The sequence below is a fragment of the Somniosus microcephalus genome, chromosome 3 (genome assembly GCF_052327205.1).
Source record: "Somniosus microcephalus isolate GS21.2 chromosome 3, FLI_Smic_1.0, whole genome shotgun sequence".
NCBI classification, from domain to species: domain Eukaryota; kingdom Metazoa; phylum Chordata; class Chondrichthyes; order Squaliformes; family Somniosidae; genus Somniosus; species Somniosus microcephalus.
In genome coordinates, this window is record NC_140989.1 from 297,591,754 (window position 1) to 297,606,575 (window position 14,822).

Here is a 14,822-nt window from a genome sequence, read left to right on the forward strand (position 1 = left end):
CCAGAACCATTCTGGTAAATCTCCTCTGCACCCTCTCAAGGGCCTTCACATCCTTCCTAAAGTGTGGTGACCAGAACTGGACACAATGTGGCCTAACCAGCACTTTATAAAGGTTCAGCATAACTTCTCTAACTTTGTACTCAATACCTCTGTGATGAAATATGCCATTCATCAGGCACGCTGTATTCGCTGTGTTTGATTGTGCCCGTGACTGTGACAAGCAGGGGAGTTTAGTTTCAGTTTCATTTCCTTAACTGTATTGTATTGTGTGTAGGGCTCCGCCCATACCTGGCCCCTACTTAAGCAGGCCCCAGCGTGTCTCACAGGCAGTACAGCAGATCTCTGGATGAGAGACACTTCTCCACTGTGTATTACTTTGAGTTAATAAAAGCCTTGCTTTGCTCCGTTAACGTTGAGTCTCGGATTCATTGAGGCACATCAATTTTATTAACTCAATTTTCAACGCAATGGATCAACTCTTGAAACCCGAACGTTTGGATTTGGACCCGCACGCTTCGGACGCATCGGCACGATTCAGACACTGGTTTAAGTGTATGGAATTCTTCCTGGACAATTCCGCAGCCATCACAGACGCTATGGACGCTGAAAGTATGAAACTCGGAATCCTGCGAAATTGGGTAAGCCACCAGGTTTACCCCCTCATCCAAGACACCGACACGTACCCGGCCGCCTGCGACATCCTAAAGGCGCATTACCAGCAGCCTACGAACGAGGTGTACGCTAGGCATCTGCTCGCTACTCGCACACAGCGACCTGGGGAAATCGCTGGATGAGTTCCTAGTCACCCTGAAAATGCTTGGCAAAGACTGCAAGTGCCAAGATGTAAAAGCCGCAGTGTACACCGACGAGCTTGTTCGTGATGCCTTTATCACACGCATCAGCTCCACTTACATCCGGCAGAGACTACTGGAAAAAACGGGATTGGACCTGAAACAGGCTGTGGACAGCGCAATCCCTGGATGTGGCCCAGAGAAACTCGGACGCCTACTCTTTAGCCCGCGCCGCCCACGCCGCCACGTGTGCACCAAGGGCGCCGCCATCTTGGAAGGCATCTTCCCCGCCCGGCAGCCCGACACCGTCGGGGCCCCGCTCTCCCCCCAGAAGCCCTACGACAGCCGCGACGCGTCGGGGCCCCAACTGCTACTTCTGCGGGCAGCCGAAGCACACCAGAAACCTGTGCCCGGCGAAAGGCACCACCTGCTTTAAGTGCGGTAATAAGGGGCACTTCGGGAAGGTGTGCAGAGGGAACCCCGCTGGAAAACCCACCACCGCCGCGTGTGCGCCGTGGGAGTGGCCATCTTGGACGCCATCTTGCCCGACCTCGTGGGGTCCGCCATCTTGTGAGCAGACAGCGTGGACGCCATCTTGTCTCGATCAGGGCCCTACAGTGGCATCGGTCACAGTGGACCAGACCAGACCGCACCCGCTATCCAAATCAATGGTGGACATCGAGGTAAACGGGTGCGGGGTTAAATGTTTAATTGACAGTGGAAGCACGGAGAGTTTTATTCATCCTGGACTAGTACAACAACTCTCTCTAACGGTGGTCCCTGCTTGGGGCACCATCTCTATGGCTGATAAAACCCAGACATCGACCATTATGGGTTACTGCGCGGTACAATTGTCAGTTAACGGAACTGTATATGATAATTTTAAATTACTAATCATGAAGAGTCTATGTGCGGGCGTGATCTTGGGCCTGGACTTCCAGTGCCACCACCAAAGCATCACGCTCAATTACGGTGGGTCCCAGCCGCCCCTCACAGTGTGCGGTCTGGCTACCCTGAAGGTAAAGCCGCCTTCGCTATTCGCGAACCTTACTCCCAACTGCCGGCCAATAGCGACCAAAAGCAGGAGGTACAGCTGGGAGGACAGGCGGTTTATCGCGACCGAGGTGGACAGGCTGCTGAGGGAGCGCGTTATTGAACGCAGCAACAGCCCGTGGCGCGCCCAAGTGGTGGTGGTGAGGGGTAGCGAGAAGAAACGGATGGTGATCGACTATAGCCAAACGATCAACATGTACACCCAACTAGACGCCTACCCGCTACCCCGCATATCAGAAATGGTGAACCAAATTGCCCAATACCGGGTGTTCTCCACCATCGACCTCAAGTCAGCGTACCACCAGCTCCCTATCAGACCAGAGGACCGCCCGTACACCGCCTTCGAGGCGAACGGACGCCTCTACCAATTCCTGAGTCCCCTTTGGGGTGACGAATGGGGTCTCGGTCTTCCAGAGGGAGATGGACCGCATGGTCGATGACCACCACTTGCAGGCAACCTTCCCCTACCTCGACAACGTCACCATCTGCGGTCACAACCAGCAGGATCACGACTCGAACCTCGAGAGGTTCCTGAAAACCGCACAAAAACTCAACCTCACTTACAACGAGGACAAGTGCGTTTTCAACACCATGTGCCTCTGCATACTAGGCAGCGTGGTGGAGAATGGGGAAATCGGACCAGACCCCGACCGATTGCGCCCCCTACGGGAGCTGCCCCTGCCCAACACTCCCAAAGCCCTGAAAAGGTGCCTGGGGCTATTTTATTATGCCCAATGGGTCCCCAACTACTCCGACAAAGCCCGCCCCCTCTTGAAAGCATCCTCTTTTCCGCTCTCTGCTGAGGCCCACGCCGCCTTCAAAAGCATTAAGCGGGATATTGAGCGGGCCACGCTACAGGCAGTGGACGAGAACACTCCCTTTCAAGTGGAAAGTGATGCGTCTGACTTTGCCTTGGCGGCCACCCTCAACCAGGCGGGGCGGCCCGTAGCTTTCTTCTCGAGGACCCTCCAAGGGCCCGAGATCAGACACTCCTCCGTGGAAAAGGAGGCCCAAGCCATCGTGGAGGCAGTGCGCCACTGGCGCCACTACCTAGCCGGCAAACGCTTCACCCTACTTACCGACCAGCGGTCGGTAGCGTTTATGTTTAATAATAAACAGAAGGGGAAGATTAAAAATGATAAGATTCTCAGGTGGTGGATCGAGCTCTCCACCTTCGAGTATGACATCATTTACCGGCCAGGGGCCCTTAACGAATCCCCCGACGCCCTCTCACGAGGGATGTGTGCCAGCGCCACCGGGGATCGGCTACAGACCCTCCACAACGACCTCTGCCACCCAGGGGTCACACGGCTGTTCCACTTCATAAAGTCCCGCAACTTACCCTACTCGATTGAGGAAGTTCGGTCTCTGACCAGGAACTGCCGCACTTGCGCTGAGTGCAAGCCTCGGTTCTACCGCCCAGATAGAGCCCACTTAATCAAAGCTACACGGCCCTTTGAGCGGCTCAGCTTAGATTTCAAGGGCCCCCTCCCGTCAGCCGACCGCAATGTTTACTTCCTGAACATTGTGGACGAATACTCCCGTTTCCCATTCGCCTTCCCCTACCCAGACATGACCAGCGCCATGGTCATTAAATGCCTCAACAGCCTGTTCTACATGCCGAGCTACATCCATACGGATAGGGGGGCGTCCTTCATGAGTGAAGCGCTATGCCAGTACATGCTGTCCAAGGGGATCGCCACGAGCCGTACCACCAGCTACAACCCCCAGGGTAATGGTCAGGTGGAGCGAGAGAACGGGACAGTATGGAAAGCAGTCACTCTAGCTCTAAGGACCAAGGGCCTCCCTACCTCCCGCTGGCAGGAAGTCCTCCCAGATGTGCTCCATTCGATACGGTCGCTATTGTGTACTGCCACTAATGCCACGCCTCATGAACGAATGTTTGTCTTTCCCCGGAAATCCACCTCAGGCGTATCCATGCCGTCATGGCTCTCCACCCCAGGTCCGGTATTTGTACGAAGGCATGTGAGGGGCCACAAGACGGACCCTCTCGTGGAGTCAGTGCACCTACTCCACGCCAACCCCCAATACGCGTATGTCCGGCACGCCGACGGAAGGGAGGACACCGTGTCCATAAAAGACGTCGCCCCAGCCGGTAACGACAACAACCACGACAACAACAGCAACAACGATCACAGCAACTCTTACCCACCCACTATTCTTTCATCACCCCCGGAAGAACATAGACCAACGGTGCCCCCACCAACTACCCCTTCAACAACCCTGGCGGCGCCCCCGGCAGAGACCCAGGAGGCCACCGGGGACACCCAGCCGACGCCCGCGGCACCACAACAGCTACGTCGGTCACAGAGGACTACCAAACCCCAGAACGGACTAAATCTGTAGAAGGGGTGAATGTGATGAAATATGCCATTCATCAGGCACGCTGTATTCGCTGTGTTTGATTGTGCCTGTGACAAGCAGGGGAGTTTAGTTTCAGTTTCATTTCCTTACCTGTATTGTATTGTGTGTAGGGCTCCACCCATACCTGGCCCCTACTTAAGCAGGCCCCAGCGTGTCTCACAGGCAGTACAGCAGATCTCTGGATGAGAGACACTTCTCCACTGTGTATTACTTTCTGAGTTAATAAAAGCCTTGCTTTGCTCCGTTAACGTTGAGTCTCGGATTCATTGAGGCACATCAACCTCTATTTATGAAGCCCAAGATCCCATATGCTTTGTTAACCACTCTCTCAATATGTCCTGCCACCTTCAGGGACCTATGCACATTAACTCCCAGGTCCCTCTGTCCCTACACACTCTTTAAAATTGTGCCATTAAGTGTACATTCCCTCTCCCTGTTTCTTCTGCCAAAATGAATCACCTCACACTTCTCTACTAAATTCCATCTGCCACTTGTCTGCCCATTCTGCTAGCCTTTCTATGTCCTGTTGCAGTCGACTGGTATCATCCTCACCGTTTGCCACACCCCCAAGTTTGGTGTCATCGGCAAATTTAGAAATTCTACTCTGTATTCCAATATCCAGGTCATTTATATATAACAAAACAAGCAGTGGCCCCAGCACGGACCCTTGGGGAACACCACTGTCTACCAAACTCCAGTCTGAAAAACAGCCATTTACCATAATTTATCGCTGTTTTCTATCCTTAAGCCAATTCCTTATCCAAGCTTCCTCTGATCCACCTATTCCATGAGCCTCAATTTTGTTAACCAGCCTTCTATGTGGTACTTTGTCAAACACCTTCCTAAAATCGATGTAGACAACATCTATTGCATTCCCTTCATCAATCCTCCCTGTTACTTTGTGAAAAAATTCAATTAGATTAGTCAAACATGATCTGCCTTTTACAAATCCGTGTTGGCTCTCCTTAATTAGCTTAAACCTCTCCAAGTGCCCGTTGATTTTTTTCTTGATTATTGTTTCTAAAACTTCACCCACCACTGATGTTAAACTGACCGGCCTGTAGTTACTAGGATTGTCCTTACACCCTTTCTTGAACAATGGTATCACATTTTCTACTTTCCAATCCTCAGGCACCTCCCCCGCATCTAGGGAAGATTAGAAAATTATGACAAGCCTTTCCGCTATCTCCTCCCCCAATTCCCTTAGCAACTTGGGATGCAAGCCATCTGGACCAGGCGACTTGTCCACTCTAAGCATACCCAGCCTTTCTGATATATCCTGTCTATCAATTTTCACCCCTTCCATTGCTTCTACCTTTTCCACTTCTACTGATATTTTGTCAGCATCCACCTCCTTAGTAAACACCAATACAAAGTACTCTGAGTATTCTAGCCTTGCCCTGCGCCTCTAAGCATATATCACCTTCTTTGTCTCTAATAGGTCCCACCCTGCCTCTTACTACCTGCTTACTGTTTACATGCCGGTAGAAGATTTTTGGGTTTCCTTTTATGTTAACCGCCATTCTACTCTCATATTCTCTCTTTGCCAACCTTATTTTCATCTTCACATCCCCTCTCAACTTATTGTATTTGGTCTGGTTCTCCCTTGAAGAATTCACCCGACATGCATCATACACCCTCTTTTTTTGTTTCATCATCTTCTCTATCTCCCTCATCATCCAAGAAGCCCTTGCTTTGGTTCCCTTACCCTTCCCTCTTGTTGGAATGTATCTAGCTTGTACTTGGAACATCTCCTCCTTAAAGATGACCCATTGTGCTGTTAGTTTTTCCTGTCATTCTTTGGTTCCATTTTACCCTGGCTAGATCCTCTCGCATCCCATTGAAGTTAGCCCTATTCCAGTTTAGAAGTTCCACTCTAGATTGTTCCTTGTTCCTCTCCATTGCTGATCTAAATCTTATGATACGATGATCATTCGTACCCAAGTGTTCTCCCAGACACTTGGTCGACTTGGCCCACCTCATTCCCCAGCACCAGATCCAGCAATGCCTCCTTCCTAGTTGGGCCAAGAACATATTGGTCAAGGAAATTCTTCTGAGCACATTTCAGAAATTCCTCCTCCTCCTCCTTTCCCTTTACCCTAGCATTATCCCAATCGAAATTTGTACAATTAAATTCCCCCAAATATCACCACTCTATAGCTCTTGCATATCTTTGCGATTTCCCTGCAGATTTGCTCCTCTACCTCCCGCTCACTATTTGGAGGCCTATAGAATACCCCCAATAGCGTGATCATACCCATTTTGCTCCTCAACTCTAACCAAATGAATTCTGTCCTTGTCCCCTCAAGAACATCCTCCCTTTCCAACACGACAATGTCTTCCTTAATCAGCACTGACACCCCACCTACCTTTTCTGAACACCTTGTACCCTTGAATACCTTGAATATTAAGTGCCCAGTCCTCACCGTTTTTAAGCCACGTTTCCATTATTGCCACACGGCCAATTGCGCTTGTAGCTCACGTACCTTATTCACCACACTTTGTGCGCTTACGTACATGCATTCTAAACCCATTTTTGAATTTTTCATAGTCTTTCTTAGTCTGCTCCTATCTAATATGGTACTACTACCGCCTCTAGTACCATCTTCTCTATTACTATCCAACACACTCACTCTTTATGCACCTTATTCCTCTTTTCTACTCCTATATGCTAGTTTAAACCCTCAACAGCACTAACAAACCTCCCGTGAGAATATTGGTCCCAGCTCTGTTGAGGTGTAACCCGTCCGGATTGTACAGGTCCCACCTTCCCCAGAAACAGTCCCAATGCCTCAGGAATCTGAAGCCCTCCCTCCTGCACCATCAATCCAGTCACGCATTCATCTGTTCTATCCTACTACAGTATTCCTGTACTCACGAGCACGTGGCACAGAGAGTAATCCGGAGATTACTACCTTTGAGGTCCTGCTTTTTAATCTCTCTCCTAGCTCCCTAAACTCTGCCTGCAGGACCTCTTCCCTCTTTCTGCCTATGTCGTTGGCACCGATATGGACAACGACCTCTGGATGTTCACCCTCCCCCCTCAGAGTGTCCTGCAGCCGTTCAGTGACATCCTTGACCCTGGCACCAGGGAGACAATATACCATCCTGGAGTCACATCTACAGCCACGGCCGCAGTAACGCTGGTCTACTCCCCTAACTATCGAATCCCTTACCACTATTGCTCTTCCACTCTTTTTCCTCCCCCCTGTGCAGCTGAGCCACCCGTGGTGCCGTGGACTTGACTCTGGTTGCTCTCGCCAGAGGAACCATCGCCCTCACCAGTCCTCAAAACAGGATACTGGTTGGAGAGCGCGATGCACTCCGGGACTCCTGCACTACCTGCCTGGTCCTCTTCTTCTGTCTGGCAGTCACCCATTCCCTCTCTACCTTCATACTCTTAAGCTGTGGGGTGACCACCTCTAGAAACGCGCTATGCACGCAACTCTCAGCCTCGCGGATGCACCGCAGAGACTCCAGCCGCCGCTCAAGCTCCGAAACCCGGAGCTCAGGTTGCTGTAGCTGGTGACACTTCCCACACATGTGGTCGTCCAGGCTACACGAAGCATCAGGACTTCCCACAGGGTGCAGGATGTGCACTCCATGGACTGAGCTGCCCTGCCATAACTCTAGTTAACAGACTAAGAACTAACCCAGCAGAAATAAACTTAAAACTTAACAAAATACACTCACCAGCTACTCACCAATCAGCTCCTTCCCTTGTGCAGATGTCACTTTTTTTTTAAAACTGTGTTGTCACTTTTTCAAAAACTGCCTCTGTTGAGTTGCTGCTGCTCAGGATTGCATCTTTTAACTGCTCCGCTCTTGCTGTGCTCCCACCAGGTCCGCTCCTTCCGGTCTCGACATTTCGACGGTGCACAACATTTTTACTCTGGACCCGACTAAGGCCCGCATGGTCTCCAACCAGTCAATGAAAGCCGGCAGCAGCCAGGATTTGGGCTAATGGAGGCCCAGGTAAGTGTTATATGTTTTAAATGTTATGGTTCTTTGTGGGCCAGGAGGAATGGGGGTGCTCCATGGGCATTCCCTACTCAAAGCTTCCCTCCCCTGATTGACGGAGTGTTGGGAGGCAGTAATTTTTTCTGAAACAATTTACTGGGTATTCTCTAAATTATGAGTATAACTGAACTTTGCTTTATAAATCTGCTGAGTAACTGAATTAAACTGCACAGAACAGAAAGTGCTGCCAATAGCCAAATGAATAGTACCGTGGGGAAGGAATATGGGATAATCTATCAATTTAGCCTATCTTCAAGGACGTATTCAAGGCAGCTCTTCTATCAGTTATCAGATGAAATGCTTCAGTAATACGGGAGGGATCTCTGGCAAATCTTTTCCCTCTCCCAGACATCCCTGCCTAATTATTCTCGAGGGGAAATCGGAGAGTAAAGTTCAGTAAAAAGGGGATCATTGTCCTAGTAAAGTGACTTGCATCATTTTACTATGATTTGTGAATAAAGACATTTAATGGCATCAATCATATCCATCACTAAAAGTAAACAAAGTTAAAATGTCATTACAACCCTACTAAAGGAGAAAATAGAAGAACATCTAGAAACCCAAATCACAGTAATGAATAGTCATCATGGATTTCAAAAGGGAAAGTCTTGCTTGACCAAGCTCATTGAATTTTTTGAAGAGGTAACAGAGAGAGTAGGCAATGGTAATGCAGTAGAAGTAATTTATCTAGATTTTCAAAAGGACTTCGATAAGGTACCCCATAATAGACTGATGAACAAGGTCAGAGAATGCAGAGTCAGGGGACAAGTAGCAGAATGGATAGCTAGCTGGCTTCAAGACAGAAAGCAGAGAGTAGGGGTAAAAGGTTGCTATTTACAGTGGCAGAAGGTGGGTAGTGGTGTTCCACAAGAATCAGTGCTGGGACCACTGTTGTTCACAATTTACATTAATGGTTTAGACTTTGGAATCAAAAACACAATTTCTAAATTTGCAGATGACACTAAATTTGGGGGGGGGGGGGGATAGTCAATACTGAGGAGGACTGCAACAACTTACAGGAGGACATTAATAAACTTGCAGAATGGGCATATAATTGGCAAATTAAGTTCAATACAGATAAATGTGAGGTATTACATTTTGGTAGTAATAGGGAGGTCACTTATTACTTGGAGGGTGCGAGTCTAGGTGGGTACAGGAACAAAGGGATCGCCGAGTACAAATACACAAATCACTAAAAGTTGCACCACAGGTTAGCAAGGCAATAAAAAAGCAAACCAAGCACTAGGGTTTATTTCTAGAGGGATAGAATTGAAAAGTAGGGAGGTTATGCTAAACCTGTATCAAATCTTGGTTAGACCACACTTAGAGTACTGCATGCAGTTCTGGTCGCCATATTATAAAAAGGATATAGAGGCACTGAAGAGGGTGTAGAGAAGATTTACAAGGATGATACCAGAAATGCGATGGTATACATATCAGGAAAGGATGAACAGGCTGGGTCTTGTTTCTCTTTGAAAAAAGGCTGAGGGGTGAACTATAGGGGTCTTTAAAAGTATGAAAGGTTTTGTTAGAGTGGATAGATAGAGAATGTTTCCACTTATGGGGAAGAGCATAACTAGAAGCCATCAATATAAGATAGTCACCAAGAAATCCAATAGGGAATTCAGAAGAAACTTCTTTACCCAAAGTGTGGTGAGAATGTGGAACTCGCTACCAGAGTAGTTGAAGCGAATAGTATAGATGCATTTAAGGGGAGGTTAAACAAGCGTATGAGGGAGAAGGGAATAGAGGGCTATGCTGATAGATTTAGATGAAGAAAGACTGAAGGAGGCTCGCGTTGTGTATAAACGCCAGCATGGACTGGTTGGGCCGAATGGCCCGTTTCTGTGCCGTATATCCTATGTAATCCTATGTACAACCATCTTAATGGCTCCAAAGAGGAGCTGGCTGTTTAAAGACCTATACCAGCTTGAAAACCTCCTCAAGGCTTGGAGGATGGAAGGGGTAGAATGATTTTGCTATCATTTACTGGCATATTTCACTGTTTGTTCAGGAGGTATTAGGCCACCAAAACTAGTTCAAAAGGTACGGTAGGATTCCTCTCAAAATACAAAAAGACAAAAAAGGTTAAAAGATATTTTGGCAATACAGTATTTGATTTAACTGCACAAATCACAAAAATATGCACTAGCTGTAACTTCTACCCACTTTACCTTCCACTGCTTAAAATGATATATTCCTCTGGACGGGTTATCGGTGATGAAGGCATGCCATTCTTCTTAGGTGCTGTCAAAAGAAATATGACATGAGTACTAGGCTCTGTTATCGGGCTGGCTTGCATCAGCAGCTAACGTGCTTCCTCACAGCAACAACCAAACATTACAGAAAAATGTTGGTCATTAGGTTTTTGGAACATACCCAAAAGTAACAACTAATACTTCCTCAGTTTTGTCACAATAAAATTGCCTGAAGTTCAATTTATATACCTGCATAGTTTGACTAAGTTTTATTAAGTGTGATAATCATTTGTCATCACCATTTTAGATCCAAGAACATCTCACTCATGAATTGGATTAAAACAAAAACAAAAGAAAAAGCTGGAAAGACTCAGCAGGTCAGGCAGCATCTGTGCAGAAACAAGAGTCAGTATTTTAGTACTTAGACCATTCCTTGGGACTGGAAGATATTACTGATGAACAACATTTAAAAAACAAACAAACCAACCAAGGGAAAGAAAAAACCCTATTCACTCCCATTGCATCTTCTACCCCTTCTCCTTTCCACGGTCTCCTCCCCTCTTCACTGCCATCATACGCCACCTCTTCTCCTTTGAACTACATGCTTAACTCTTATATCCCCTCACAACCTCATCCACTCCCCCATTACTCCCCTTAAATAACCTTCCTCCCCTCCTTGTACAATTCCTATAAAGGCACTTTGTTTCCTTGCAAAATGTAACTTGTATTTTAAAAAACAATTTAGAATGAGGAAAGGAAGTCTTCTCTTTGACTTTTATAGGCGATTTATTACCTAAATCCCAGCAACAAATAACACAGATGGATAATTAGTTGACTTCCAAACGGTGTCTTTTTTTTAATTGAACGGCCATTAACATGAAGTCTTTTTCTCTCCCTCACTTTCTAAAGTTTATAGAACACAAAACAAAAACTACAATAGATGTATAATCAGAAATGTAGTTTTTTCCTCACCCTCTGACTCACAAACACAGTTTTAAAAAATATAAATTTTACTTCAATTATGCTTTTGAAATTTGTCCTCTTGTTTTACAAAATTAGTTGAAATGCTACTGGATACAAAGCTGAAGCAATATACAGCTGACTGAACCTTACACATGTATGCTGGGAAATTAGGCATAAGGCATATGCTCAGACTGTACAATCCAAGTTCAGTTCACACTGAGCAAAAATATCGGGCCAGAAATTCGGGTCCCCACGGATTAGTACGCGCTGTGTACTCACCCATAAGGCCAATGGAAGTGCCGGTTTCGCGCATGCACGCGTGCACTGGAGAGGCAGCGCGTAGACCTGGAACTTCCGATTTTATTTATTTATTTTTATTACAGGTTTCTCCGTGCGGGTAAGTCCCTAGCAGCTGCACGTGAAAAAAGGCCTGCTTTTAACAAGGTAAAAGGTTAATTAAGTAAAATTAAAACATCTTTTCCCCACAGATTTATCATTTTAAAATACTTTAAAGAAAGGTAAGTTTATTTTTAGCCCTGTTAAAAACTAATTTTTTCAAAAATTTAAATTTGTTTAAAATAGTTAATTTATGTAATTTATAGTTCTTTTAAAAAGGTGATTTAAAAAAAAAAAAAATATTTGAAGTTTTACTTAGGTTTTGGGGCCGATCTCCATTCATAGATTTGACAGGTCTTCCTGTCAAATCTATGAATGGAGATTTCCTGCTCCGATCGGCTCCCCATGGCCCACGTGATCCTAGGGGACGCTGCAAACTAACTTCGCCACTGGGATACGCGAGCACTGCACAGCGGCAGCTGGAGGAGGCCCAGGATCGGAATCCCACGTGGCCCCACAGCACAATGGTAGGCGCTATGTAAGTGCAGGTCGGGGGCTTGTGCCCGCGGGAAGCCTCTGACCCGAATTTCTGGCCGAGACCTGAGCTCAGATTTTCGGGAGCAGCTGAAGTCTACAAGTAAAATCTTTATTGGAGGCATTAAAAGGCAATGCAATGGACACATTTAGTCATAATATGAAATATGCAACTTTTTTGATTTTTAAATGTTTTTGTTTAAACTCTTATTTTAGACATTAGAAATCTCAATTACAGTATGAAGAAAAATGGCAGTTGAAAAAAAACCTTCATAATGTATTTTGAGTGATCAGTGGGAACCCAGTGGCCAGAAAACAGTCACAGGGCAATATACTCACTAGAAAATAGCAGCTGTGTGTCACACAGCGTGACACTTTTAACATTGAAAAGGCCTATCAAGCACCACCTTCAGCAGTAAGAAGTACTGCAGGTTCTTACAAGTTTTCATTAAATGCAGATCCCATGTACCAAATCTATATATATAAAGCGGCTCTTCTGTCTGTCCCGATGTCTGTCTGTCTGTTCTCTATACGTTTGAAAGTTAGAGCATACCGACACGCGCGTCGCCTCAAAAGAAAGCTTGTGACTCCGGACCGGTCATAGGCGTATTTATGTTTCGGCCGGACAAAAATCCCGCCCGCGGTATCCCAAAAACGTTCAGCGTTCCGCTCATTAGCATCTCATTAGCGACCGTGTGACGTCGAGGTCCACCAATCGGACGGCGGGTTCCTTCCTACAGTTGAGTGTCGAGTGACTCGACGATTGACCAATCCTACGCTTCGGTGACCTGACCGGTCGACCAATCGGTGCGTGTGTGGGCGGGCCTTATCCTTCTGAACCGAGGTGAGTGGCCGCCATCTTGATTTTTCACAATTTTTTCCCCCCACACTTTGTGTGTTAGGGAACTAAGGTAAATATTTTAATGATGTGTTAGGGAATTAAATAACAATTTAATAGGGGGGGTGGGGGGGGGGGGGGGGGGGGAGCGCCTCGGGAAATCGCGGGGGGGGGGGGCGAGCCTCGGGAAATCGCGGGGGGCTCGCGCCGCCCGCACTGACCGCGCATGCGCCGCCCGCACTGACCGCCCATGCGCCGCCCGCCCGCCCACAGCGGCCGTCCATCAGCCGCGCAATACGCGGGGGACCTCAGCTCCGGACCTCAGGCGCTAGGCAGGGGGAGCGGCCCGAGAGAGGGACAGAGGGGGGTGGGGGTGGGCGAGGGGAGGGGAGGGATAGGACAGGGAGAGGACATGACAGGGAGAGGGGGGACACACAGGGGCAGGGAGACCAAGCGCCCCAAAATTGCCCTCGCAACGCGGGGCTCCCCAGCTAGTTTAATATATAAGGGATAGGTGTTGGAAGCCATTTAAAAAATAGTATAATTAGATCTTTACAGGAACTAGAATATCTTAACATTATGAATTTTGACAAAGATAGGCAGATCTTACATTCCATTGGACTACAACTGTCTATTTTGATATTCTGTAATGCAGTGAGGTCTACTTTGAATGGTCTGGGTGGTTTCACTGGAGGAGGTCCCAATACTTCAATAGATGGGAGTTCACGCCGTTGCAAGGAGGTATGTTGATGGTCTTTCTCATGGGCAGCTCCTTCCTCTCGATCCATCAGAAATTTTGGTTCTGGATGGTTAGCTAGATCCAATCTTGGTGGCAACTCTGGAGAAGGCTCTGATTCCACAGCATTGTTGTTATCTAGTGTGAAGCTTTTTTGACCAATTTGCGGGGTACAAAGATTAATTTTTGGTGGAAGAGATGGGACAGTCATTTCATAATCATTAGTTGTTTGAGAATCGTCACTGCTTTGGATCAGTATGGTTGGCTCCTTAGGCTGGGGTATTGTATCCCAGGCACCAGATATCTGCACCTCTGGCCCCATGCTTAGATCTTCCATTTTAGATTGGGTAAAAGAAGTGGCCCTGAAAAGTGGTCCAGCATGATATATTGTCTTAGATAAAAAATAAGAATTTGGTTCCGAGTTTAATGAGGGAGGGAGCGTGGCACATTTTATCTTTTGCGCTGGTGCACTAGATTCTACAGTGCAACGTAAAGAATTCTCCCAAATATTTAATTTTTCTTTAAATGTGATTTTGTTCACTTGGTCATTTTCTTTATTATCTTCTGAAGTTCTGGGTTCTGATGTTCGATTTATAGGCATTTGAAGTTTGTTGGGACTAATTCCTACTGATGCTGGGTTAGAGGTAGCAAGATCTTCAGGTCTTCCTCCACTTTCTGCTGGAACACTGGGCTTTGTCCAGTCAGCCAGTCTCGAAAGTACAGGCTTTGGAAATATTGCTGGCTTTGCCAGAGGAAGAGGAGATGTTGCATTAAATTGTTGAACAGCAGCATTGTGAGGAGTAATTGTCTCAATAATGTTGATGTTAGTTATGTTCTGTACTGTTTCAGTATCAGACACTCCAGGTGCTTCAGAAGCTTGTGCAGCTTGTTTACCAGTGGGCTTGTTCTTTATTATATCAGACTTCTGAAACTTCGCTCGAAGAGTTTTAAAATCAATTATTTCTTCC

The 14,822-nt window shown here is 47.0% G+C and overlaps 1 protein-coding gene across 8 annotated transcripts in view; it reads right to left on the bottom strand.

Moving 5' to 3' along the window:
• Positions 1 to 14,822, bottom strand: part of LOC147122081 (uncharacterized) — a 144,749-nt gene that overhangs the window by 89,226 nt on the left and 40,701 nt on the right. For 6 of the 8 annotated variants that reach the window (XM_085982815.1, XM_085982814.1, XM_085982813.1 and 3 more), the window contains exons 2-3: positions 13,729 to 14,821; positions 10,424 to 10,496 (exon numbers count right to left, since the gene is read on the bottom strand). In XM_085982815.1, the coding sequence (XP_085838941.1) occupies positions 10,424 to 10,496; positions 13,729 to 14,821 (1,166 nt within the window). Of the gene's footprint in view, positions 1 to 10,423; positions 10,497 to 13,728; position 14,822 lie in introns of those variants that run through there. The other 2 variants (XM_085982819.1, XM_085982818.1) reach the window with 1 other exon arrangement.